The following is a 26,045-nucleotide window of genomic DNA, read 5'->3' on the forward strand; positions in this document are numbered from 1 at the left end:
CGATGGGTCAATCCTTTTTCTTCTGTTCAATGGCTTGAACAAACATAAATTCCACCAGTGCACTAATGCTTTTACACCAGGTAGTGGCATTCATCAAAATCTCTGATGCTGTATGCAAATACAAATTTAATGTCTTAAAGTATCCCCTGCATGATAAAAGTCAACATGGCTGAAAAATAAATTGCTAAAACACTTTCTTGGATTTTCCATAATGAAAAAAGTATTCCACAATGAGAATATTCTAATTAGAAAATTAGGTCTATGAAGATGTAACATGGTTAATTTTCTTAAGCTAAAGCATCCCTATAGAGAAGGTTTCCACAAGTTGGCGTGAGAGTTTTTAAACAAGAATCTAAAAATACCTCTTCACTGAATGGAAAAAGAAAAAAAAAGAAGGGGAAAAAAATATGTTGTGGCTAACTAACTCTTGTACTGTGAATTTGTGATAGTTCAGCCTTTTGTTTTGCCTGTATTAGTCATAAAACGGTATGCAAAAGATTCAAGAATGTTCAAACCAGATGGTGCAAGTGTACATGTCCCACATTTTTATGCATGTATGTGCACATTTGAGTGTTTTTGTACATTTCTAAATCATGGACATTTTCGGACACATTTCATGGTTTTAGCTAATTTAACCCGTATAGAGTAGTGCATTACCTCAAATTTGCAAAGGTCTTATATTGTAACTGTGCAAAATGTTATTTATTGAATAAATAAAGGGGTGTTAACGTTTTATCTAGAATAACTAATTAAGTTTAATTTGATTAAGTGTTTACAGGTCCTAATTCACCCGAAATACAGATATTAGCCACTTGTTTCTCACATGCCTCTTAAATGTCTAAAATCACTAGATATTTAAAGGGGTCCTATTATGCCCTTTTACACAGTCTTGATTTTGTTTGGGGGTGTACTAGAACATTCTCTCATGCTTGGTGGTTCGAAAAACGCATTATTATTCACATAATTCACATAACCATTACCTTTCTCCCCAGCCTGGAACAAACGGCTCGATTATATCTGGATTTGATGAAGGCCCGCCTTACGAAAACCGAGATATGATGTGATTGGTTAGCTGTCCCTGTGCATTGTGATTGGCGAACAGCTTAGATTGTGTTTTTTTTACTGTCGGCCCTTGCCAAAGCAGCAAGTTCTGTCTGCTTCTGTTCAGTTAAATGTGCTGAATGTTAGTTTTTGACTGTACTAAAGCATAAAAATACCATAATATGTTTGTAGATATTCAAGAAAGATGCTAAATTAATATATTTGTCTATCTGAAAAATAATGCAACAGTCAGTTAGTCTTCTTTGAAAATGTGCGTTCCGGGCTGGAATGTTGGTCTCGGTTTTGGTTCATGAAACCCTCCCACTGCCAGTTTACCCGACTGTATTTCGGTCACCCGTGTTGCCAGTTGGCGGGAAACCCAGCATGTTTCATTTCAGTCATTGAAAGCTGGCAAACGTTTGTGACAAAATAATGAAGTGCACGGATAAATTATTTATAATAAACACTACAGTATTCAATTAAAAAATAAACATTTTTAATTTAGATTTCATGGTGACAGTTTGACCCGTTTTCAGACACCGGGAATATTGAACAAGAGGATCGCACAGAACCTTTGCATGCACACATATTGCAAGACATATTAGAGGATAACTAGGGTTTGGCCGTGATCCCACCACCACATACCCCCACAATCCGCCGGACACGAATATCGTTTTTGGAAACAAAATTACGTGCCAAACCCCTACAGGGAATAAATACATGATTGGAGGAAAATATATATATTTCAATATTTTCTCCCAGAGTTATATGATTGGGTAATACTGTAGGCCTATATAAATTGCGGTCATTGTGGAGCCATCTGGCATTGAAACTGCTTGAAAAAAAAAAACATCGGCATGAAATCAAATTGTACAAGTCTTATTTTATGTAATACTTTAATCTTTCTTTTATATAACTTAGCCGTGCACTTCATTATTTTTTTTCGCTTTTTAGTTTTTCTTTCACTTTCAAGATTCACGATCGCACATACTGTTTTTTTATGGAGCAACAGTACTTACCACACGTTACTAGATTAGATGTTTTGTCAGTGGTGCTCAGAATCTCCAAATCATTTGGACATGAAGCACTACTTCGCATTCTTGTCCAATGCACTCAACCAATGGATATAACCATGACCTCACTCCTACCCACCCCCAAACCATTGCAATTTTCTTAGGAGGGAATTATTTAAATTATATTCTAATGGTCCGCTTTGTGACATCACAAAACCAGGAAAACAACGCTGTAGTTAAAACAAGCAGTTCGTTGTAGTTCTTCAAAAAGGACATGTATAATATATATATATATATATATATATATATACACACACACACACATACACACGATATATAACGAAATATCTCCTTTTGGAATGGACTTTGAGATTTTTAACTTTGTAGATCTTTTTTTATCCCTAAACATATAAACTACACACTGACTAAAATTCAAAAAGTGAAAAAGCTTAATAGGACCCCTTCGAGTGCCATTTTCACCACTTTGCAACATTAACTTTAAATTTAGCAAATAAAAACATGGTATTCAGCATGGTTGATACATTGCATTAACTGAGGTTTTCCTGCAAATATCCCTCTTCACCTGACTGTTAAGTTTGTTTCAGCAGTCACACTCATGAATGGAGTCATTACAATAAAAGAAAATGCACCAACATGTTTCGACTGTGCAACTGTCATTCTCTTTACTTTTGAATGTTAGCATTAGAACATTCTGTTGCATTACATTCTCCATTATCTGCAGTGTATTCTACATTCACAGCCCATAACCACAAAATGTCTGTCAATGCTGTATCTTCTTTTGTCTTAGGAGAGGCAAACAAAGGGGAACAAAGAATATATATTTAAACTCCATCTGTCCACCAGCTTGACATATTCTCCTGACATGGTTTGAATACCACACCCAGTTTGGATTAGGGTGGTACACAGGCCTCTTCTAACAACTTTTACTGTGAAACATGGGAAGTATATTTCACTCAGATAAAGTGGCAAGTCGTCAACACTTGAACAGTCAAGCATAATCAATAAAAAGCCTTCAAGAAAGACTGGTCAATTGACACTTACTCAACCTGCTGCACTATTCCACATCAGCCAAAGTGAGCGCCACTGAGACTAAAACAGCAATTTGTAAAGCAATACTGCCCTCTGCATGCAACACAAAGCAGACAGCTAACACTACACTCAAAATTGCAGGAGTCCAAGGAAATCAGAAAGAATATTACAGACCAAAACATAAACATTGAGGATTTTAGTTGATTAACAGGTTAAGCAAGTTATGTTTTGATAAATAAGATATGTTCAACACTGCAAGAACTAAGTATTAAAAGAAATTAAGCTCACTTGGTGTTAAACCCCGCTCTAATCAAATCAAAGCAACAAAGAGCAATAACTAGACAATGAAAACAAATACTACATAAAAGTTTTTTTAAAAAGCAGTACTAAAAGGTGGTTGAAGTACAGGGTCATTAGTCAAGAAATGAAGAATGTGTAAATATTAAATTTTTATTTAATTCAAGATTGACCTTTTAGCCAGTTGACAACTGGAAAATGAGGAAAAGAAACAAGAAAATGACAATCGACAGGAAACCAAACGGGCAGTGGAAGTGAAAAGCTTTTCTAATATTCTTCACCCTCATCTTCTCCATCTACACTATCAGCCCCAACCTCTTCATAATCTTTCTCCAGGGCAGCCATGTCCTCTCTGGCCTCTGAGAACTCGCCCTCCTCCATACCCTCACCCACATACCAGTGCACAAAGGCACGCTTGGCGTACATCAGATCAAACTTATGGTCGAGACGAGCCCAGGCCTCAGCAATGGCTGTGGTGTTGCTCAGCATGCACACGGCCCTCTGCACTTTAGCCAGATCACCACCTGGAACCACAGTGGGAGGCTGGTAGTTGATGCCAACCTTGAAACCAGTGGGACACCAGTCCACAAACTGGATGCTGCGCTTGGTCTTGATGGTGGCGATTGCGGCGTTCACATCTTTGGGCACCACGTCACCACGATACAGCAGACAGCAAGCCATGTACTTGCCGTGACGTGGGTCGCATTTCACCAACTGATTGGCTGGCTCGAAGCAAGCATTAGTGATTTCAGCCACAGAGAGCTGCTCATGGTAAGCTTTCTCAGCGGAGATCACTGGGGCATAGGTAGCCAATGGGAAGTGGATACGAGGATAGGGCACCAAATTGGTCTGGAACTCTGTCAGATCGACATTGAGGGCCCCATCAAACCTGAGTGAGGCTGTGATGGAGGACACAATCTGGCCAATAAGCCTGTTCAGGTTGGTGTAAGTAGGACGCTCAATGTCAAGGTTCCTACGGCAAATATCATAAATGGCCTCATTGTCTACCATGAAGGCGCAGTCAGAGTGCTCTAGGGTGGTGTGGGTGGTCAGGATGGAGTTGTAAGGCTCTACCACAGCAGTGGAGACCTGAGGAGCAGGGTAGATTGAGAACTCCAGCTTAGACTTCTTTCCATAGTCGACAGACAGACGCTCCATCAGCAGAGAGGTGAAGCCAGAACCGGTTCCACCACCAAAGCTGTGGAACACCAAGAAACCCTGGAGGCCTGTGCATTGGTCAGCCTGAAAGACATGATTCATGTTAATAAGGCAATCAAGTATTTTAGCCTTTTAATTAAACGGAATTTAACACCATTTAACTTCAAAGGTGTTGTAACTTAATTACTTACCAGTTTGCGAATTCTGTCCAAAACAATATCAATGAGCTCTTTGCCAATAGTGTAGTGTCCACGGGCGTAGTTATTGGCAGCATCTTCCTTTCCTGTGATGAGCTGCTCAGGGTGGAACAGCTGACGGTATGTCCCAGTGCGCACCTCATCTGGACAGACAGGTCGAGAAGAAATGTTTAAAAGAACTGAGCACTTTGACACACAATTATCATAACTTAAATCAAGTCCCATTCTCTTACCAATGACAGTGGGCTCCAGGTCTACAAACACAGCCCTGGGGACGTGCTTTCCAGCTCCTGTCTCACTGAAGAAGGTGTTGAAGGAATCATCACCTCCTCCAATGGTCTTGTCGCTGGGCATCTGCCCATCTGGCTGGATGCCATGCTCAAGACAATAGAGTTCCCAGCAGGCATTGCCCATCTGGACTCCAGCTTGACCAACATGGACAGAGATACACTCACGCTGTGAAGAGAGACGAAAGAGATTTATACAAAGATCTGTAGACATTACACATACCTGAAGTCAACATTGCAAATAATAATTTAGCCATTCAGTTGTGCACGTTCACTTTGATCAGCATGTTAACATATGTGAATGGAAACTGATGCATTAAACAAGCACTGATAGAAAATGCCTACACTGCAGATCAGGAACTGCTATGGTCACACAAATCCCTGACCACACAAACAGCTGACGAAAACAGATCCACTTCTGATTCGTTTTTTTTTTTTTTTCAAAAGGTGGGGGTGTTTTTTTTTCTGTTTCATTACAGTGAGCCTGTATTACTTAATTACATAAACTTTTGTGGTATAAAAGAACTACAATTTTTTTTATTTATTTGTTTAACATTTACATGAAATGCAAATTGAATACATCTTAAAAGAACAACAAGTGATGACATTAATTTTAATACGTGAGAGCCTAGCATATCACTATACAACTTGAACTTGGAATCGGGTGAAACACTTCTTTGTTTTAGGCTGGTCATGCTCATGAACAACTTTACCACTTAAGCTTAATCATGAAGAACTTATCAAGCTTTAAACCTCTCGACACAAGAGGACCGTAGTTCATCAAATTCAACGGAAAGCACGTGGTCATCCTGACTCATTTCCTGTGCCGGTAACTCTACTCTCCAGCACACTGCTTTAGAGAAGTCACTTTGAATAGACATCAGAACAAAGGAAGACATTTTACTATACACGTCAGTATATCCCTATCCTCACGAACTTTTCGAGAGCCGTGTTTTATCTGTCGTTTTCGATCAAGGAAGTAAACGAAACGTTTTTTTATTTCTATGTATTGTGCGCCAAATTACACGAAGTCTCGAAATTTTTACATTAACGTTACTTTAAAAGATAACTTAACTCTTTTTTAACATGTTAAACATGACCCCAAAACGTATGAACGTTTAGGAAAAGAAAGAAAAAACATTTAAAACCAAACGTTTATTTCTCGAGTTCAAATACCTACAGAAGAGACAAAGAAACTTCGTAGGATACATGCTTAAACATACAGAACCAAAGCACATCTAAATATTAAAATAATGATCCATAATTTTAAATGCTGTGTCAAAACACCGTTATAACAGACGTTGTAAAACACCCATATTTAACGATAATGACATGTCTAGAAGTTACACAAGTTTTATACTCACCATTTTCAAACTTGATTTTTTTTTCTAAAAAGAAATATATAAATATGAGAAGGTGGAGATCGTAGGTTTGCTTTTATCAGCGCTCTCACAGGTCGACTTTTATGAGTCTGGTGAGAAGAATGAAAAGCCCGTGAGGTGGGTGGGAATATTTATACTTTTTTGTCAGCCGTCACAAAAGCGGAGCGCATGCGAGGAGAAGTTTCGCTTCCTGTCACATCCCCATTGGCTCGTCTGAGAATCGGTGACACCCTATTGGCTGATTCTAACCTTTGAACAATAACGTCTGTGTCCTACAATGTGGTCGATCTTGAGTAATGATGGATGTTAGTCATATGAAAATGTAACATTTAATATAATTAATGAAAATTAAAAAATATATATATCTTTTGATATTTTTGTATAAAATAGGGTGTGTAGAACTGTACATAATTATGGGGATAAATAGCTGTTGTTATATTTAAATGTATTTTGCGTTACCCTACCTGTTAATCAAATCTTTGACAATGAGCATATTGTTTTGTCTTTGCTCACATAATTACCTGCCTTTTAGAGAAAACAAAAAACAAAGGCAGAATTCATATCATTAATCAGAGTCTTGGCATGAGGAAACTTTCTTGGTAATCCAGATTCAGATCTGATTTTCATAAGTAAAGTACATCCAAAGCTTATCATTTTATGCTGATTATATGTTTGTCAGAAAACCACACAACTCTGGATTGTGTGGATTGGATTTCTGCACTGCCTCACATACCTACACAGACTGGATTGATCTTATGGAAATGTTGTTGCAAGGAAAATATTTTTTTTTTAAACTGGATCATAAAAAATGAAAATAGTCATAACAGTCATAAGGACTTTCATGAAAATGTTTTCATTTGCCGATGCAATGAATGTTGCGTTATTGTTTGTTAAGGTTAATGGTTCTTTAAAGTTGATTTCCTGTTACTCTCTGGATAGAATCCAAGTTAAGAGAAATAGCTTTTTACTTGCATGGTAATTTCTGTCTCATTCATGAGATACATCAGGAATGTTTTCTATCTAACGAATGTATGTATGTATACATTTTGCTCAGTATGACCATGGAGTAAAGTGTTATGTTGAAAGATTTAAAAACTTTCATAATTATTTGTCACCTGTTCTATTGTGGATAATTATAACACTATTATTGGTTATATCTGCTATAACCTACATGAGTATACACAATAATTTAAGACAACTTAATTACTTTGGAAAGGAGGTTTATTTCAGATGTCCAAATAATTGCAACAATATTATTTTCATTGGTTGTTATTCTCCATTTCTTGACATTTTTTCCATTTCATTGTACTTGCATGTTGCACTTCATTCTGTAATTTAATACTCCTCGCCCTCCTCTTCTCCCTCACCCTCAACAGAATCGACACCGACCTCTTCATAATCTTTCTCCAGGGCAGCCATGTCCTCTCTGGCCTCTGAGAATTCGCCCTCCTCCATACCCTCACCCACATACCAGTGCACAAAGGCACGCTTGGCGTACATCAGATCAAACTTATGGTCGAGACGAGCCCAGGCCTCAGCAATGGCTGTGGTGTTGCTCAGCATGCACACGGCCCTCTGCACTTTAGCCAGATCACCACCTGGAACCACAGTGGGAGGCTGGTAGTTGATGCCAACCTTGAAACCAGTGGGACACCAGTCCACAAACTGGATGGTGCGCTTGGTCTTGATGGTGGCGATTGCAGCGTTCACATCTTTGGGCACCACGTCACCACGATACAGCAGACAGCAAGCCATGTACTTGCCGTGACGCGGGTCGCATTTGACCATCTGATTGGCTGGCTCGAAGCAAGCATTAGTGATTTCAGCCACAGAGAGCTGCTCATGGTAAGCTTTCTCAGCGGAGATCACTGGGGCATAGGTAGCCAATGGGAAGTGGATACGAGGATAGGGCACCAAGTTGGTCTGGAACTCTGTCAGATCAACATTGAGGGCACCATCAAACCTGAGGGAGGCTGTGATGGAGGACACAATCTGGCCAATAAGCCTGTTCAGGTTGGTGTAAGTAGGACGCTCAATGTCAAGGTTTCTACGGCAAATATCATAAATGGCCTCATTGTCTACCATGAAGGCGCAGTCAGAGTGCTCTAGGGTGGTGTGGGTGGTCAGGATGGAGTTGTAAGGCTCTACCACAGCAGTGGAGACCTGAGGAGCAGGGTAGATGGAGAACTCTAGCTTAGACTTCTTGCCATAGTCGACAGACAGACGCTCCATCAGCAGAGAGGTGAAGCCAGAACCGGTTCCACCACCAAAGCTGTGGAACACCAGGAAACCCTGGAGGCCTGTGCACTGGTCAGCCTGAGAAAAAAAACAGCTTGGTTATTAACCCAATATAATATATAAATAATTTAGTTTGTTTGATCATTTGCAACTACATACCAGCTTGCGAATCCTGTCCAGCACCAGGTCAATGATTTCTTTTCCAATAGTGTAGTGTCCACGGGCGTAGTTATTGGCAGCATCTTCCTTTCCTGTGATGAGCTGCTCAGGGTGGAACAGCTGACGGTATGTCCCAGTGCGCACCTCATCTGCACAGACAGGTCAAGAAGAAATGTTTAACGAACTGAGCACTTTGACACACAATTATCATAACTTAAATCAAGTCCCATTCTCTTACCAATGACCGTGGGCTCCAGGTCTACAAACACAGCCCTGGGGACGTGCTTTCCAGCTCCTGTCTCACTGAAGAAGGTGTTGAAGGAATCATCACCTCCTCCAATGGTCTTGTCGCTGGGCATCTGCCCATCCGGCTGGATGCCATGCTCAAGACAATAGAGTTCCCAGCAGGCATTGCCCATCTGGACTCCAGCTTGACCAACATGAACAGAGATGCACTCACGCTGTGAAGAAAAAGGCAAAAGTTAAAAGTCGAACCAAACAAACATCATTGCAGCATGTAAATTTCAGTCACATGTAAAGCTTCAGCTTGTCAAGCAGTATTTCACCTAACATTTGAACTTCTCATGCTTCATTCAGCCTGTATATCCTGTTTCTGTGCAATGATATCCTAGTGAGATATCATGTCAGAAGAAGCGATCACATAACACAATCAACTGCTGGTTTACTGGTAATGTGATGTCCATCAGCTGCATAAGTGATGCCGTCTACATCACCATGAATATTTAACAGCTTCACCCACAGCCCTGAAATGCGATACGACTTCTGCAAATAAATACATTTAATCGTGAATATCATCCCTCGAATAAACCGTTCTTTAAAATATTCTTAATAAGACGTTTGATTTAAAAATATAAAAAATAAATGACCATATCCTTTGGGAGGCGCTGCATCTCATCTTTCTTTGTTTCGTCACTGATTCAATATGACACTGTTCCGGACTGCATGGAGCCGGCTACACCCAGATTATTTATGCGGCTCCATTCTCTTGTTGTCTCGTTCTAGCGTGCTTCATATTCCCAAAACCTCTTATTTTTCCATATTCTTTTTTTAGGTTATAAACACAACCGTGACTACATTATTTGTATGAAATATATTTTAAATGCACAAATTAATTTTAAAATAATTCAAAATACATCATTTACAAAACCAAAGCGTTTTTTTCTTTTTTTAATACGTATACTAAATCGTTTCTTTAAATGAATATGTTCTTTATAAAACTATATTTTATATACCCGAAATATTAGTTAAATATAGATACTTTAAAAGCTAGTCGAATAAAAAAGGTTATTTAAATAAGCAATCAATAATTAGGCTATATGAAACCGTGCTCACCATTGTTCCTGTTAATTTTGCTTGGCCGGGTGAGAAAAGATTCTTAACGGAGAGCTCTTACAGTTCGACAACTAAGGGATCGATGTAAGAAGAATAACGTTATAACGGACTGACCTCACTTTATATATGACTGTTGCCCAGGCGACCACGTTTCTTACCTTTGATTGGTCAGACGCGATGAAATCTGCCCAGTTCGAAGGGCTAGACTGATTTCTATTGGTTGTCAGGAAGATTAGGGTTATTTAGACACCTCCCAGAACCTCACCCAATAGATCTGAAACACTGAATCATACCGAAAAACGTTTTATTCCAAGACTTCATGAAACAAAAGATTTTGTTCAAAATCAACTATCAAATCTTTAGAATGCTGCTTTAGTCAGCATATAAAGGAGAAAGTGTGAAACTCTAATTTGATATAAATTTGTTCTCCCCTCAACATCCAGTCGCATCATTTTAATGACTCAAAATTGGTTGTATTATTATAACCATGCATCAGGATTTATTATTATTATTATTATTTTATTGTATAACATCTGAACCTTACAGTATGTACCAGCATCTTTGTGTATCTTGATCAGCATATTCTCCATCTGTTCTCTTCTTCTGCCCCTTTTGCCTGGGGTAAATTCTGGAGTAAGTTGTCACATATTCTTTTCCCATTCTTTAAACTGTTATCTTTGTGCTCCGAAGGATAACTAAGAGAGGGATTATTGTACAGTTTAACCAAGTTGCACGTAAACCAATTTCAAATGAGCTACAGGGATGAATCTGCTGAGGTGGACAGATTAAGATGTAACACTGTGTAAAAATGTAAAGGATTTATATGAACATGAACATTTAAAATATTGAGTCATAAATGTACGAGGTGAAATGACCCTGCATAGACGTTGAGGAAATCGGGAAATATAGGCCAGGACACTAAAAGACACCCATCCCCCCACACCTCCTCCCAGGCTCCAGCCGTTGCTAGGAGATGAATAATGGTGTTGCTTGGATACTGACTAGTATCCTGGAGATAATACACAAGCCTACATTAACGGCCATAGATCACATGATCCCGAATCTGAATAGCAGCACTCAGGGGGGAGGATGCAGCTTCCCCAGCAGGGAATGAGGAGCAGGCCCAACCTTTTAAACACCAGTTCTTCTATCTATCTATCTATCTATCTATCTATCTATCTATCTATCTATTTTAGGAATTGCTAATTTTTTTAAGAGGATGTATTGCATCTTAAATGCAAGTGGAAATTTTCAGTATTTGTCTTCATCACAGGCACTGAAACTGAGAGTTCTGATAGTATGAACACAATAAAATGCAATATTATAAGGATAAAGGTACATTTCCTCTAGTACATTTTATGTGAGTCCAAAAGCAGAATATATTGAATAAATATAAATATATAATATATATAAATATAAATATATTTTTTGAGCCACTCATTACACACACACACACACACACATATATATATACAGTCTTGTTCAAAATAATAGCAGTACAATGTGACTAACCAGAATAATCAAGGTTTTTCGTATATTTCTTTATTGCTATGTGGCAAACAAGTTACCAGTAGGTTCAGTAGATTCTCAGAAAACAAATGAGACCCAGCATTCATTATATGCACGCTCTTAAGGCTGTGCAATTGGGCAATTAGTTGAATTAGTTGAAAGGGGTGTGTTCAAAAAAATAGCAGTGTGGCATTCAATCACTGAGGTCATCAATTTTGTGAAGAAACAGGTGTGAATCAGGTGGCCCCTATTTAAGGATGAAGCCAACACTTGTTGAACATGCATTTGAAAGCTGAGGAAAATGGGTCGTTCAAGACATTGTTCAGAAGAACAGCGTACTTTGATTAAAAAGTTGATTAGAGAGGGGAAAACCTATAAAGAGGTGCAAAAAATGATAGGCTGTTCAGCTAAAATGATCTCCAATGCCTTAAAATGGAGAGCAAAACCAGAGAGACGTGGAAGAAAACGGAAGACAACCATCAAAATGGATAGAAGAATAACCAGAATGGCAAAGGCTCAGCCAATGATCACCTCCAGGATGATCAAAGACAGTCTGGAGTTACCTGTAAGTACTGTGAGAGTTAGAAGACGTCTGTGTGAAGCTAATCTATTTTCAAGAATCCCCCGCAAAGTCCCTCTGTTAAAAAAAAGGCATGTGCAGAAGAGGTTACAATTTGCCAAAGAACACATCAACTGGCCTAAAGAGAAATGGAGGAACATTTTGTGGACTGATGAGAGTAAAATTGTTCTTTTTGGGTCCAAGGGCCACAGGCAGTTTGTGAGACGACCCCCAAACTCTGAATTCAAGCCACAGTACGCAGTGAAGACAGTGAAGCATGGAGGTGCAAGCATCATGATATGGGCATGTTTCTCCTACTATGGTGTTGGGCCTATTTATCGCATACCAGGGATCATGGATCAGTTTGCATATGTTAAAATACTTGAAGAGGTCATGTTGCCCTATGCTGAAGAGGACATGCCCTTGAAATGGTTGTTTCAACAAGACAATGACCCAAAACACACTAGTAAACGGGCAAAGTCTTGGTTCCAAACCAACAAAATTAATGTTATGGAGTGGCCAGCCCAATCTCCAGACCTTAATCCAATTGAGAACTTGTGGGGTGATATCAAAAATGCTGTTTCTGAAGCAAAACCAAGAAATGTGAATGAATTGTGGAATGTTGTTAAAGAATCATGGAGTGGAATAACAGCTGAGAGGTGCCACAAGTTGGTTGACTCCATGCCACACAGATGTCAAGCAGTTTTAAAAAACTGTGGTCATACAACTAAATATTAGTTTAGTGATTCACAGGATTGCTAAATCCCAGAAAAAAAAAATGTTTGTACAAAATAGTTTTGAGTTTGTACAGTCAAAGGTAGACACTGCTATTTTTTTGGACACACCCCTTTCAACTAATTGCCCAATTGCACAGCCTTAAGAGCGTGCATATCATGAATGCTGGGTCTTGTTTGTTTTCTGACAATCTACTGAACCTACTGGTAACTTGTTTGCCACGTAGCAATAAAAAATATACTAAAAACCTTGATTATTCTGGTTAGTCACATTGTACTGCTATTATTTTGAACAAGACTGTATATATATACATGCATAAACATTATATTGCAACTGATAAATGCAAAATAAATGCAGTTCATTTTTAAAAGTCCTTTCCTACATCTTCTCTCTCTTTCTCTTCCCTTTCCTCATTTTCTTGCATAAGGGTTCATTTTACTGTTTATAGATTGGTTGCTAACAACAGTCCAACAGTGAAGACAGGTCTCATAAAGCTCCTTGGACATGTTTAGAATAATAATGCTTTCATATACCTTACAGGAATTCACTGTAGTTAAATTATATAAACAATGTATATACCTGCTTCTGTTGGTATTCTTTTAAATTGTTCATTAATAATGTAAATGCCTGTATTTGATAAATGTTTGTAATGTCCTTCCATGTTTAGTCCTTTCATTTTGCACTGTTGTAGACAAGTCCTAATGCCAGATCAGTCAGCTGCTCTATAAAACAGATTACATCTCTTGCTTTTTCAGCGTAATCTTATTCTGCACACTGCAGCGCACTACCAATCAAGACAAGGACCAAAAATCAATATTGGTGCAGGCCTAAAACTACAGCTACAGCTATCCTGCAGGTACACGGCAGGAAGAGAACAAGATATAACAACAGAATGATATGCAAAGTGATGTGCAAATACTGAAGGACATACTGACTATCTTTTTTATTTAGATTCAGAGCTGGTCTTCTGCCTTCACCACTTCCAGATGTTATCTGGAGACATTTTGATATCTGATCAAACAGAGTTTACATAAATGCATTAGACAGATTATTGTCAGTTGATTTTTATCAGTGTATGATTTATTTATGTGTACAGAATACTGTATCAGTGAACATACAGTAAGTATGCTAGGATGCTCAAATTGCTGTATTATTAATAATAACCTCCTACCATCTTGGAAAGAGTAAAGGAAAACAAATGTTCAGATCCAGATTACAATAGTTGATTTACAAATGGAAGCAACACCTTTTATTATAAAATACTTTATAAAAATAGAGGCTTCTTATATTCCATTAGAGCATTTAGCTGACATAAAAAAAATTACATTACTCATTTAATATTGGTTACAGACTGACATTAAGTACACACAGTCAATAGCATAATACCAAAAAGGTTGTGTGGTTTATGTTTAAAGTTTGCTCACTACTGGCAACTGCACACAGACCCATCTCTCCCATTCTATTCTCATAGCAGCAGCTGTGAAAATTCCCAACAGTATTCCAGCCACATAGCACACTTCCGATGAAATGCTTAGCTGGAATGATTCGAGATTTTTGCTATGTTGTACTGATAAGAGTCATATTTATTCAAACATTTAAGCTAAGGAAACAAGAGTCTGAAAGACTATAAAAAAACTGCCTGAAATACCGGAGATAGCTGAGTTGGGGAAGTGAGTAGGAGTATCAAACCGATCGTTATGCTCAGATGTCCAGAGCCTACAATTAGGGATGTGCAGTCATGGGTATGTTTATACACACACATCAGGCTTCCAGTTTAGCAGAAACCAAGACAGACATGCAAACAGCTCACTGACACTGACAGAGCAGGAAAAAAGAGTCAGGTTGTTCACGTGACAAATACAATGACATCATTTCAACAAAATCTAGGACAGAGAGGGAGGAGACTGCAAGCAGGACAGTGGGAGGGATCATGGTACCATGCAACACTAGGCCCATTCTGATAGCTCCTATTGTGTGACTGTATCTAAATTCAGATGCTTTATACTTTAAAGTGCAACGTTCACAAACTCATTACTGTAAAAAAAAAAAAAAAAAAAAAAAGTCAGGTAGCCTAAAAGTGTGCTATCTGTCTTAGATTGTGCTGGTGTCTCAAGCTTTTTAAATTATTTAGTATTAGTCACAAATTTGCTCTCAGCTATTCTTATGTCTTTATTATGATTTGATCAGTCACAGGCTATGCAATACAGTAGATAGTAGATTATTTATCATACAATTTACAATATATCTAGAGTAAACTACAGAAAACCTCATGATGGTTTCATATCATAATTGATTACAAGTTCAATAACACTTTGGATAGATTTAAAAGGTTAAATTGATGCCATTTTTAGGAAACGTAAGTGTATTTCCTACAGTATTGGGAAATGGCTGTGATATTGTTTCATTCAGTACCTCTTATGCTTAACTTAATCTGGAGAGGTGACATAGATCAATATGTCAACAATTCCATTGGGGTGGGGGGGGATGGGGGGGACTTGGCAACCCTGCATCCAACAGGAGCTGCAGGAGTCAGATTTAACCGTTCATGGGCCGGGAGTAAAGAGAGATGACTGACAGATGCTGAAGGATTGACAGATAATTGATAATATAAGACGTGCTTCCTTTACACAGAGTGCGCGTGATCTCCATATTGAAAGCGAAAGTAAACAGCGATAAGAGATTTATTTAAATACTCTCCATATTGATAGCGGCTCCCTGGTGCGCAAAATTACATGATGCAGTTTATAAAGCTTGCGTGAGCAGTCAGTTATGGTAAGAAATTCAGAAGGAGGGGGATTAAGAAAACAGCCTTTAATACAAAAACGCACACGATGAATGGCGACGTAAAAGCGATCAAAGATATATTGGGCAATTTAGAAATCCTGGCTGGACGCATTATTCTAGGTCCAAAAAAAGGACATGTCCGGGGAAAAGAGGACGTATGGTCACTTATAGAGTAATAACATTGCAACATTTTCAAAAAAAAATTTTTTATAGGCCTATTTCATAAGAAATGTAATACCTTTCCCTATTGTGTTTCCCCAAAATGCCTGATTAACGTGTTTGTCCTGATGTCCTCTACAGAGGACACGTATGAAAACGATGCCCTGTTTTGTAACAAAAAGTCATATTCTGATTTGAAACCCCTTAACATTTTCCCTCCAAACATTTGATATCTCGAAAAAAGCCCTGAATGTGCTCTGCACAGGACATGCATGGGAAATTCACTAAAATTTGTCCTCTACAGAGGAAAAAAAATCTATACCTGGGTCCCAGGAGGATGTGTTTTGATTGCTTGCTTGAAAGGAAACGTGTACAAACCCTAAAGAATGATAACAGGTTTCAATCTCTCCATCATATTCTGGGATGAATCCCAAAACGACAAATGTCAGTAAAGCATTATCAGATATTCATTGCACTGATTTATATCGGTCTTTAACGGCTGCGTTGTATCTACCTTCCTCGTTTCGACGTCACACTCATTCTAGTTCCTCCCCTTCATCCTCAACTCACTGCCTCAATCTTTGACTGTGCACTCACAATATCCTCTCAACAATAAAGAAATTCCCAGCCTGCTGATAATCGCTTCATAGCTCCATCCCCTCCAGAAAAATGGTGAGTAGAATTATTTTTTTTATCCCTTTCAAATAACGTCGCGCCAAAGGTTTTCGATTCTAAATGTGCGATTCGTTTAATCCTCGTCTGGTGTTTTTTTTTTAAGCAGCTCGAGCGGCTTTCCTTTGCTTAAAATGGAGGCAAAGCTCGCAACATTGCAAATACGTGACGCCGCGAAAATATATATATATTTTTAAATAATCTTTAGTAGTGTAATGCAAAGAACGCCACACTTAAAAATATTATTCCTCGCAACATGCATTTAGTTTATAAATGCCTTTGCATTCGCCTACAGGATTACATTCATCCATCCATCAAATCCATTCATCCATCCATAACGGTGCCGTCAGAATATGTTAGAAATCACGCGTTGTTTTTCAAATGCTTTTATAAATAACACGATCATTTTACAATGCACATTATTAAATAGTGAAACCTTTAACATAAATTACATTTAGTAATACACCTGTTTTGAGGGTGCATCTCCAAAACCACCGTACATTGTGATTTTTTTATGTGTATTGAAATTATAGCCAAAATAGTATGCATTATATCTATCTAAATGATTATATATTCAATTGCAGGATAATTCAAATCACAATGTACTATAGTTAATAAATGGTACTTAATAAAATCTTAACAAAAAATGCACAAACGGAGTGATTGTATTTTATTTTTATTGTTTATTTATTTTTGTCACGAGCTCTTTGGCGTCAGAGATTGACAGAATTTTCTTGTAATTTGCATCCACCCCCCTCCCATCTCATGAGGAGTAAACTGGGTGGGGACTGCAGCTGTCTGCAGAAGCTCATATCTGGCCTGTGCAGCAGATGAATGTATTTCTATTCCTGTTCTGTTCCACTGCTGCTACCTGCTATTCCACTGAGATTTTACATAAAATTCTCTAATACATTTAATTATCTAGCTGAATTAGCTTTTATTCAATTTCTGGGACCTGTCTTTCATGCTGTTTTTACGGAAATGCAACAGTGCAACTAAATATTTAAGATTAGTGGTGACCAAATATATATATATATATAAAAATTTTATACATTTAAAATCCCATATTCATCAAGCAGCATTCTGGATTCCGTTTAAATACTGGTTACATCTGTTGAGAAAATTCAGTTTCTGCTTCTAAAAACCTTAATATAAATGATGTTCCTTTATTGAAATCCATACTCTTATGTAGACCGTTGGAAGTGACATAAATGGGAAAAAGGTGGATTTCTGTCAACATTGTTCACTTTCAGTGCCTAGTCAGGCATGGTCTGGCAAGCCTATTCTGTGTGGGTGGGGCATATTTGCCTTGTTCCCATTCTCCTGCTTCATTCCCTTTGAATAAAGAGAACTAAATGCTTTCTCTGTTCTTCCTTTTTTGTAAACTACTATGTCTTTATTATGCTAGTTCAGGTCTTGCATGTCTGTCCTTTAGCAGTTGTTTACAGTGGATTTTGATCTCAAATAAAGACTTTTAAACATTTTTGGTACATTTCTGATCCAATGTTAGTCAAGTGTCTATTGTTGTACCCAAAATATTAACCAAATGTAAAATTTCATGAAATGCAAATGTCAACAGAACTATGGTGCAAAAGATGCCTTGTATATGTCTTGAGAGCAAATAAGTGAATAAAAAGATTTGTAACATTTTAATTGAATTATTTACCATTCCTTTCCACAGCGTGAGTGCATCTCTATCCACGTTGGTCAAGCTGGAGTCCAGATTGGCAATGCCTGCTGGGAACTCTATTGTCTTGAGCATGGCATCCAGCCGGATGGGCAGATGCCCAGCGACAAGACCATTGGAGGAGGTGATGATTCCTTCAACACCTTCTTCAGTGAGACAGGAGCTGGAAAGCACGTCCCCAGGGCTGTGTTTGTAGACCTGGAGCCCACTGTCATTGGTAAGAGAATGGGACTTGATTTAAGTTATGATAATTGTGTGTCAAAGTGCTCAGTTCGTTAAACATTTCTTCTTGACCTGTCTGTGCAGATGAGGTGCGCACTGGGACATACCGTCAACTGTTCCACCCTGAGCAGCTCATCACAGGAAAGGAAGATGCTGCCAATAACTACGCCCGTGGACACTACACTATTGGAAAAGAAATCATTGACCTGGTGCTGGACAGGATTCGCAAACTGGTATGCAGTTGCAAATGCACAAACAAACTAAATTATTTATATATTATATTGGGTTAATAACCAAGCTGTTTTTTTTCTCAGGCTGACCAGTGCACAGGCCTCCAGGGTTTCTTGGTGTTCCACAGCTTTGGTGGTGGAACCGGTTCTGGCTTCACCTCTCTGCTGATGGAGCGTCTGTCTGTCGACTATGGCAAGAAGTCTAAGCTGGAGTTCTCCATCTACCCTGCTCCTCAGGTCTCCACTGCTGTGGTAGAGCCTTACAACTCCATCCTGACCACCCACACCACCCTAGAGCACTCTGACTGCGCCTTCATGGTAGACAATGAGGCCATTTATGATATTTGCCGTAGGAACCTTGACATTGAGCGTCCTACTTACACCAACCTGAACAGGCTTATCAGTCAGATTGTGTCCTCCATCACAGCCTCCCTCAGGTTTGATGGTGCCCTCAATGTCGATCTGACAGAGTTCCAGACCAACTTGGTGCCCTATCCTCGTATCCACTTCCCATTGGCTACCTATGCCCCAGTGATCTCCGCTGAGAAAGCTTACCATGAGCAGCTCTCTGTGGCTGAAATCACTAATGCTTGCTTCGAGCCAGCCAATCAGATGGTCAAATGCGACCCACGTCACGGCAAGTACATGGCTTGCTGTCTGCTGTATCGTGGTGACGTGGTGCCCAAAGATGTGAACGCCGCAATCGCCACCATCAAGACCAAGCGCAGCATCCAGTTTGTGGACTGGTGTCCCACTGGTTTCAAGGTTGGCATCAACTACCAGCCTCCCACTGTGGTTCCAGGTGGTGATCTGGCTAAAGTGCAGAGGGCCGTGTGCATGCTGAGCAACACCACAGCCATTGCTGAGGCCTGGGCTCGTCTTGACCATAAGTTTGATCTGATGTACGCCAAGCGTGCCTTTGTGCACTGGTATGTGGGTGAGGGTATGGAGGAGGGCGAGTTCTCAGAAGCCAGAGAGGACATGGCTGCCCTGGAGAAAGATTATGAAGAGGTCGGTGTCGATTCTGTTGAGGGTGAGGGAGAAGAGGAGGGCGAGGAGTATTAAAATGTTCACTAAATGTCTAAAATTTAAAACAGTAGACCGGTAATTTACACACGATAAACATGAGGTATCAAGTGTAAAGTCTACTCCTAAATGTTAGAGACGGATTCTTGATTAGTTGTTGTATTGTAATTGCCAGTATAAATATGATTTGTAGAATTTGCTTGCCAAATTTTGACTGAATAAATTGGTGGTAATGTTGAAAAAATCTATCTGTGCACATTTCTTTAAAAATGATTGTGGATGTTAACATAAGCTGTCTGTTTTAAGGCATTCCAGGCATTCAAGAGAAGTAATCTGCTTACTAACCAGTTTCCACGGGTTAACTTATGGCATTTGACAGGTTTGGCTTCCAACCAATTCAGCTGAAGGAAAAGTCGATTAGTAGTCACTCAGCAGTCGGTATTAAGTCCATTCTAGGTTTTTAAGGAAGGTGCAGATGAGTTACAGGAGTGGTATGTTTGCACAAATGAAGGAAAGCAGGTCATGGTATCAAAAGGTCTTGAATTAAAAAGCCTTAATTAAATGATTTTTTTTTTATAACCCAGAAGATCTGACACCAATGTCTAAGGTAAAAAGACCAGAAAGTAATAGCAGCTTTTGTGATATTTTATTTAATTGCTTTAAAAATGCTGGTTGGCCCAACTTTTCTCTTTAAAGTAGAATTTAAGGCAATGTAATGCCAACCAGTAATGTAATGTAAAACATGCCTTTGTAGGAAAAGGATTTGGGTTCAAATATGTGTGTAAAAGAATACAAAATCTCATTTAAAAAAAGGTTTAAATGCTTTTACGCTATTCAAAATAGTGCTGATGTAACATTATTTTAAATTTGAATTATGAACAAAATTCACACAACTCCTTTTTTTTGATCCACTCTCTGCTGAATCATCAGGCTCCAGAAGGGCACTGGCATTGAGCTCATGCTAGTGTCTTTGGATTGGCATGTAATAGCATCCTCAGTCAGCCTTTGGTACCCTTTAAGACATCTAGAAAGGTGGAAAAACAAGACCAGTTAGTGCTTTCCAACCAGTTTTAGCAGTTAATCTTCACTCTTATTAGCTTACTGATTAAGCTTTAGGTAATCTAGAGAAGCAGGTTAAGAAAATGCATAATAACTCATAAATAATTCATGCCAGACAAAATCACTGCATGGATATCATGCTGTGTTGGAATGACTTACTTATATGCAAAAACCACAGCACCCATTGCTGATACAACAGTCAGGATGCCCAACAATAGGGCAGCGGCATCTGCAGATGTCAACCTGGATCCTGCTAAATTTTGCACAGAAATAGAAACATGTAAAATGAATTAACAGCACTGTTCTTATTTTGGAGCACAATGCTATATGTTTCAATAGTAAATAAATAACTCACTTATGTTAATATTAACCCTGGCATTCGTGACTGCGAGACTGACATCATTCATCATGGACACATTGACACAGAAGATCCCAGAGTCACTGAAGAAGTGGCGAAGGATGAGTTGACAGTCTGAGGAGGGGTTCACAGCATTGCAAATGGTTGTAACTGGCACATGGCAGTCTGCATCTGATACTACAGTGCACACTTCAGTGGGGAGGCTGGAAAGAGGAGCATAGGTTCTAAATTCTCCTTCAGGCTGTATTTTGTGGTTCCAGCTAAATATTTTGCCAGAACTCACCTTCCTTGGCAGGAAACAGTGAAATCAACAGCATTCTGCTCCATCTGTGTTTGCAGAAAATCGTCAGCTACAGTCACCCGGATGATCTGCACACTTTCAATCCCCTATGAGGATACAAATGTAGATTACTCTTCAGTGAAGGTCTCTATTATATCATATTAAAATACAAGGTTCAAGGGAGGAATCTCACCAACAATCTCAATATCAGTTGAGAAGGATCCGTAGCGGTAAATCACACAGTCATTTGTGTTTGGAGCCTGACGTTTTATTATTGATACATAGGCCTGGCTTTCAATGTAGTCTTCCTCCATCATCACCTCCATGTCAGAGGCTGGTGTTTCGGAGATTTGTGTTTAAAATTATATTAATATATTATTATATCTTATTGACATTATTGTTTAAATTTATTTACATAATATCTAATTTATATAAATTATATTAACTGAAACTTAAAAATATTTTTTAACTGCAACTCACCAGCTGCCTCCAGTGTTGTCTTTGTCGCAGTTTTCAAAGCTTCAGACATCTCAGATGCAGATCTAAGATCAAAGACCTTCTCAAGGCTGGATCCTGTTTCAACTCCATTTGTAGGTGCGGGTGGAATAGTCTTCATTGTAGATGCTGGCGTGGATTTCTGAATGGGAGCTGAAGACTGACTGGTAGCATGATCTGTTGAATAATGAAGGAAATTATAAGTACTTTGACTTCTACTCTGGTTGGAAATAGCACTGATTGTTTTCTATGTCATGCCTTCTAATTTTTCACACAAGTGTAGCCAAATATATAAGAGTGAGACTTTTAGTAGAGAGAATTTTTAAAGTAAACTTTTAGCTAATATTTTTAAATAACTTTTATAGAATAATATTTCACTTTTACTCCACTACATTTTATAAATTACATCGCTCCTTGTTATTTCGAAATTAAGAAGTTGCTCTGAAACAGAGAAGTCCGATTCATGTGAACGAATTATTTTGAACTGATTCTGATGAACCTGTTGATGACTGGCAGTGGATTTTTAAAAACATTTTTAAGCGAAATAACGTGAACCATTAGCAATCAACAACTGAACAAAGGATTGTCTGATGGCGCGAAAATTAAGTGACTAATGCTGGATATTAGTAATATTTATTGTAAATGTAACGTATTTTGCATGACTGTAAGTTGTTTGTGAACTAAATTCCCTCACGAAAATAAGCCAAACCATGGTTTTAACACACACACACACACACACACACACACACACACACACACACACACAAAACAAATTAACCATGGTAATGTTATACAAATGGTAATCAATCCACCAAAAACCATGGTTACTACACTGCTACACATGGTTGATTTGCTGTAAAAGGCCGAGCTGTTGAAGCTCATTGTATGAAATACTAGAATGCAGAGGACTAGCTGGTGATATGTACTACTTTATAACATCAGTTTTATCAGTAGGACATTAGATCCCTCTCTCCTTAAACATGTGCTTTGTGGACCAGGACGATCATATACATTTACAAAAAAAAAAAAAATCCTATTTTACTGGGGTATTATTTCACTAGGGTATCTGAACTTTAACTTATTTGCATGATTTGTATACTTTGTCCACGACTGTAACTAAAACGCAAAACCAGGCTGTGCACCTGCAGTGATGTGTTCAGTAGGGTGGATGGGAATCTCAGAGGTGAGGGTGTTGGTGGTGGGACGGGCCTCAGTGGGAAGGGTTGGTGGAGTGGCACAAGAGGAATCCGGAATAACTGCTTGTACGACAACTTGGGGCTTGAAAGCTCCAGCGGCAGTGTAAGTGTGTGTGACGGTGAGTTCCCTGGAGATTACAGTGCCACTGCCATCCCCGAAGCTCCAGTTAAAAGTCACGTCTGATTTGCTCAGGTATTGGCTGGGGTCGTGAAGGGTGATGCTGAAGGCCACTGCTCTGTTCTGGATGAATTTCTGATCGCCTTCATCTTTGTCATTTACCTGCATCAGGGAAACCGCAAAGGGAATCTGGTCTAGAAACACAAGGATTAAACATAGCATTGCATTACTTAAACCATAAAACCATGACAGAAAAGATGAACATTAGGTTACGCTTACTGGTGATACTGAACTGTGTGGATGCATATCCAACAGGGATGAATTTATCTTTATGCCTGCAGTGATAAATGACAACATCCATCATGTAAGAGCCAAGAGGAACATTATCAGTGCCGATGGTCAGTGATGAGGAAGGCCCGTCGCACACCTGCCAGTATTTACCTGTCAAAACACAATAGAGGATTGTCAGGTAGGTTAGATAACTGCATATCACAGTACAGTAAGTGCTTCTTTCCTTACCCCACGTTTTCCATACAAACACATAGGAAGGTTGCTTGTCCCCTTGTCTAGAAAAGAGAGGAACATCAGAGAACACAGCGTTCCATTCATCTACAGAGTTCTCCTCAGGATAGACAGGCTCACCCTCATGGAACTGTGTGCCTAAATTAGTGAAGTTGAGACATTTCTGCATTATTTTTAGGACTGAATGTACATTTTCATCTTTGTAAACAAGATAAAGATGACAGAAACATACCACTGATTGTGCAGTTTTTTGCCCAAACAACTTTTCCATCTGGCAAGACCTTCTGGTTGTGAGGGAACACAATGTCAATGGTGAAGGTGATTTTGGCACCGGTCAAGGTGGGTGCATCATTTCTGACTTCAAACTTCAGTTGTCCACCTGTAGAAATGTACATTTATGCATTTGACAGTTGCTTTATGTACACTCAAATAAAGGCTCCAAAACTTTATTTTTTTTAAAATGTATTATTTGTTTTTCATTGCAATCCCATAGAAGAACCATGTTGGGTTCCTCAAAGAACCTTTATGTCCTTTTCCACAAGGAAAACATCGATACCAAAAAAAGAACCTTTAGTTTCAACAGTGTAGGTTCCCCAAAGAACATTTCAGTGAACAGTTCTTAAAAAATATTTTTTTCTTAGTGTGAAGAATAATCTGAAAGACTTTTTTCCAATTTAAAGAATATTTTGTATAATGGAAAGTGTCCATGAATATTAAAGGTTCTTCATGGAACCTTGAATGCCAATAAATGAGTGTAAATCGAATTGCATTGCATTCAAGATAAACATTTCTATCAGTTCAGTTCACTCGCTGGTAATCAAACACACAAATTTGCAACATGTGCCTACTTGAGTGAATTTTATTACCCGTCCAGCTGTTTTTATAGCGTGGGTCTCCATCTTTCCACACTGGGAACCGTTTTGTATTCCATGTCTGATGATGACTGAATCTTGATTTTGAGTTGCTTCTGTCAACTTGTCCTTGTGCAGAGTAAAAAAACATTCAAGTGGGAAATTGAAAACAAATTATTTGGAGAAATCTGAAAATGATTTGAGAGTACAGGCATCGGAAGCCACACTGGAAGCTCTTTTGACTATGAAAGTCTTTTAAGTCTACAACTGGAGAGATTGAGAGGCAGGTCATGTGACCGGATCAAATATTTAGCACACTTTTCGCCTTGTTACCCCAAATCCTGTGCATGTGATGGTTAGCTGTCCATGTGACCATACTTTTGGCTTTACTGCATAAAGGAGGGGCTTGCTTTCAGAGCACATAGGCTAGCAGAACACACAATCAGAATGCAATGCTAGAATAATGAATGAAACTCAAATTACCTGGGGCTGCACCAGTCAAAATATACATTACAGGAATGCTCTTGGGCAATGCTGTATTTTTTTCAAATTATAGAATGTATTATTTCTTATTTGATCTGATTAACCAACGCATGTTACAACTAATCTTGGAAAATTCCCAGACATTCTCATTCTCACTTTTAATGAATTTAAGGGGGTCAAAGAGATCAGGATGTTGTCATGGAGCATTAAATCTGCCCTTAGGGTTTAGGAATTTTAGTTGGTGCAGGTTTTAACTGAAATAATTAACTATTATGGTTAATGTTTTGACTTTCCTGATATCTAGCATTCTTTTCAATGCAGTTAAAAAGAACCATGCACTAAACAAACACTGGTAAACATAATTCCATTATATAACCAGGAAAATATGATATACACGAACATGATGCTGTGGCTACTGGATACAATTCACATTAAATAGTAAATAAATATAAATAAATAATATCAAAATGTTTACTTACTTGTTAAGGCCACAGACAAACATGTCACACTCAGGATTCTTAAGAGTAACTTCATTGCGTCCCTTGTTGTTGGGACCTTAATGAATTTCAGTCTCAGAGGCATCGCTCTTAATACAGACACGTCCTACATCTTGGGCTGAATAGCTCCTCCCATCACTTAAGACCATGCAGGCACACACACACACAAGATTAAAACAAACAAAAAAATTTTTTTTTTGCCACATCTTAACATTTTTGATACCCTAACAAATGCAAAGGACTGTTCTGAAGTTTGTTCCTAAAAATAAACGTGCAGTTTAATTTTGAGATGCAATTTAAAAACAACATTATATGCAAATGAAGGACATTTTTTGATGTCTTGTACAGCGTCAGAGTCATGCGAGATCAAGGATGACTTAACTAAATATCACATTTTTTGCATGACTAAGAAGGATGGGGGAAATGCT

At 38.6% G+C, this 26,045-nt stretch overlaps 3 protein-coding genes across 9 annotated transcripts; 1 reads left to right on the forward strand and 2 right to left on the reverse strand.

Moving 5' to 3' along the window:
• Window positions 1-3,540: 3,540 nt before the first annotated feature.
• LOC127944850 (tubulin alpha-1A chain) lies at window positions 3,541-10,285 on the reverse strand. 7 transcript variants are annotated; one of them, XM_052541181.1, is made up of 5 exons: window positions 10,176-10,285; window positions 9,061-9,283; window positions 8,823-8,971; window positions 8,589-8,741; window positions 3,541-4,490 (listed from the first exon to the last, which is right to left on the reverse strand). In XM_052541181.1, exons 1-5 carry the CDS (start codon window positions 10,176-10,178, stop codon window positions 3,669-3,671), a joined length of 1,350 nt encoding a protein of 449 aa, XP_052397141.1. In that variant the 5' UTR covers window positions 10,179-10,285; the 3' UTR covers window positions 3,541-3,668. The 7 variants fall into 7 exon arrangements, with proteins under 7 accessions (XP_052397141.1, XP_052397142.1, XP_052397138.1 ...); XM_052541182.1 differs by having other exon boundaries at window positions 3,541-4,340; window positions 8,439-8,741; XM_052541178.1 differs by having other exon boundaries at window positions 3,541-4,290; window positions 8,389-8,741.
• Window positions 10,286-16,437: 6,152 nt separating this feature from the next.
• LOC127944851 (tubulin alpha-1B chain) lies at window positions 16,438-20,002 on the forward strand. The gene is made up of 4 exons (XM_052541183.1): window positions 16,438-16,593; window positions 18,275-18,497; window positions 18,587-18,735; window positions 18,817-20,002. Exons 1-4 carry the CDS (start codon window positions 16,591-16,593, stop codon window positions 19,795-19,797), a joined length of 1,356 nt encoding a protein of 451 aa, XP_052397143.1. The 5' UTR covers window positions 16,438-16,590; the 3' UTR covers window positions 19,798-20,002.
• Window positions 20,003-20,382: 380 nt separating this feature from the next.
• pmelb (premelanosome protein b) lies at window positions 20,383-25,712 on the reverse strand. The gene is given in 12 exon segments (XM_052541462.1): window positions 20,383-20,782; window positions 20,977-21,070; window positions 21,173-21,378; window positions 21,459-21,588; window positions 21,649-21,789; window positions 21,936-22,127; window positions 23,093-23,458; window positions 23,544-23,705; window positions 23,784-23,924; window positions 24,019-24,165; window positions 24,653-24,766; window positions 25,600-25,712. Coding segments are annotated over 12 exon segments (1,935 nt in total). The 5' UTR covers window positions 25,703-25,712; the 3' UTR covers window positions 20,383-20,643.
• Window positions 25,713-26,045: the final 333 nt, after the last annotated feature.

Source organism: Carassius gibelio, chromosome A23 (assembly GCF_023724105.1).
Source record: "Carassius gibelio isolate Cgi1373 ecotype wild population from Czech Republic chromosome A23, carGib1.2-hapl.c, whole genome shotgun sequence".
Classification (NCBI taxonomy): Eukaryota; Metazoa; Chordata; class Actinopteri; order Cypriniformes; family Cyprinidae; genus Carassius; species Carassius gibelio.

Coding starts and splice junctions, on each gene's coding strand:
- LOC127944850 (XM_052541176.1), bottom strand. Junction 8,972..9,060: donor CCTGGAGCCCACGGTCATTG/GTAAGAGAATGG, acceptor CTGTCTGTGCAG/ATGAGGTGCGCACTGGGACA. Junction 8,742..8,822: donor TGGACAGGATTCGCAAGCTG/GTATGTAGTTGC, acceptor TTTTTTTCTCAG/GCTGACCAGTGCACAGGCCT.
- LOC127944851 (XM_052541183.1), top strand. Junction 18,498..18,586: donor CCTGGAGCCCACTGTCATTG/GTAAGAGAATGG, acceptor CTGTCTGTGCAG/ATGAGGTGCGCACTGGGACA. Junction 18,736..18,816: donor TGGACAGGATTCGCAAACTG/GTATGCAGTTGC, acceptor TTTTTTTCTCAG/GCTGACCAGTGCACAGGCCT.